The following is a 2,122-nucleotide window of genomic DNA, read 5'->3' as shown; positions in this document are numbered from 1 at the left end:
GGAAACTGACATGAAAGCCTCACTTTACCTGAATCTGGCCTCGTTCCTCGGTTCCAATGCCACGGGACTGCAGGGAGACGATGAGGGTGAGTTTGGACTCGACCCACACCTTGACCTCCTCCTGCACCGTGAGGAACCGAGACCACAGCTCCAAGGCGGTCTCGTAGCGCAAGATAACCTGTGGGAAAAAAAGCGAAATATGTAAGTTTTCGAGGATACTGTTTTCCTTTTTTTCTTTCTCTTGTACAGTATGGAAGACTTTACCCCAAATCATTACTTGTTTGAAGTTTTAAATATTCTGTTACGTATATTTTACAAAGCTGTTAAAAGGTTGAAACATATTTATTTATCTATTTCTTTTCTTGTACAAGAAATTTGTGTGGCCAAATTTGACCTTACTTTGTTCTCAACTTTTGTGTGTAATTAAGCAGAGAAAACTTACCGACACAAGGCGTTGTGACACGTTGCTCCAGCGGGTGAGCTGCGTCTCCACGACGTCCTTCTTCTCCACCTGGACGGCCTGCGTCCTTAGCATCTCCAACAGGCCTTCGTTGCTGGCCATGGAGCCCTGGAGTCTCTGCAGCTCCTCTACGTGACTCTTGAGGGCGTCCTGGTTGACAGAGGCCAGGTCAGGCGCCCCTTCCATCAGGTACTCGACCTCCTGCAGGAAGCTGTCCACGGCGTCGGATGACGACATGAACTTCTGCCACACATCCAGGCGGCTCTTGAGGTTGCTGCGGGTCTCCTTGATGCTCTCGGAGATGGACTTGAGTCTGACCTGGAGGGTCTCGATCTGGGCCTCTAGCTCGGCCAGGTGGCACGGGTGGTGCGGGTCCTTGCGGAGGGTCTCCAGGGACTGCTTCACTTTGTTGATGTCCTCCTCGGCACGAGCGAGACCCTCGAAGATGGTCTTACACGAGTGCAAGGCGGCCTTGAGGATCTGTTCGCCCTCCTTATCGACGGCCTGGCAGCGCTCGAGAGTGCTCTCCAGGTGCATCATGGTGAGGGAGATGCGTTCCACGCGGCTCACGGCCTTCTGCACGTGGTCCAGCACATACTCCAGGGAGGCGATGCGCTGCTGGATGGTGCAGATGAGCTCCTGGCACGTGAGTGAGAGGCGGCCCAACGTATCGAGCAGCTCCTCGTCCTGCTCTTCCTCGGAGGTTGAGACTTGGGTTAGGTGTTCGAGGTTCTCCTTGCTGTTGAGGATCTTGATGCGCAAAACCTTGTACTGCTCCGATATGTCTCGGAGCTGCTGGATGGAGGTGACGTGAGTGTCGATGCTCTGAAGGGCCACTTCCACCCCCGATAGCGTGTCTTGGGTCTCCGACAGCAGCTGAGGCACTGGAACTACCTGGATCTGGATCCTGTGTAGCTCCTGCTCCTTCTGCTGCAAGAGCTCCTCAAGCTCACGCCACTCGGCCTTGAACTGCGACAGGAAGTGCCTCTGATGGGTTTCATCCGTTATGTTGACAAGACCCACTGACTTGTCAAAGTGGTTCATGCATTCGTTCAGCAATACACCCTGACTATCAAACTGGGCCTTGAGATTCTAGGAAAAATATATAAAATAAATTACATACATGTCAGTGTAACAGCTGAAGATGTCACAGAACAAAGGTAACAAAAAGTAAACACATAACATATGAAATAAACACTCGACACAAATAAATGAAAGGCGGGACCCCAGTGTGCCAGCGAGACCCCTCCCACTCCGCCCCCGGGAGGAGACTTACCCAGATCTGGTTGAACTGCTCCCTCAGCTTCTCCTGGTCCTGCGGCGTGAGGTCGATCTCTTGCAGGGACGTCTTGGCCTGCGAGCACCACTCCTGCAACTTGTCCATCTGCGTCTGGTAAGCCGACCAGTGGACGTGCAGTTCCTCGAGGCGCTCCAGCAGGCGGCCGACGTCCTGGCGTAGCGCTGTGGTCCGCTGGTGGTGCGCCGTCACCCGGGTCTCCAGGGGCGTGCACGTGATGGCGTCGCTCACCTTGCGCACCATCTCCACCAGGTGCCCCGTCTGCGCCTCGTGCGTCACGCTCTCCACCAGGAGGTCCTGCGAGGCCACCGCACACACACGTACACACGCTCGTTAGTTAGTCACGCCAAGTGGTTAGAGATTAG

The 2,122-nt window shown here is 54.4% G+C and overlaps 1 protein-coding gene across 1 annotated transcript in view; it reads right to left on the bottom strand.

The window, feature by feature from the left end:
- LOC119582025 (nesprin-1-like) overlaps positions 1–2,122 on the bottom strand; it is a gene marked incomplete in the record, with an annotated part of 55,788 nt that overhangs the window by 51,596 nt on the left and 2,070 nt on the right. The window contains 3 exon segments of the mRNA XM_037930234.1: positions 29–178; positions 443–1,552; positions 1,737–2,054. Of these exon segments, the coding sequence (XP_037786162.1) occupies positions 29–178; positions 443–1,552; positions 1,737–2,000 (1,524 nt within the window).

Source organism: Penaeus monodon, chromosome 15, assembly GCF_015228065.2.
Source record: "Penaeus monodon isolate SGIC_2016 chromosome 15, NSTDA_Pmon_1, whole genome shotgun sequence".
Taxonomy (NCBI): domain Eukaryota; kingdom Metazoa; phylum Arthropoda; class Malacostraca; order Decapoda; family Penaeidae; genus Penaeus; species Penaeus monodon.
The sequence above is the reverse complement of the archived record's forward strand: the minus strand, read 5'-3'. Positions and strand labels throughout refer to the sequence as shown.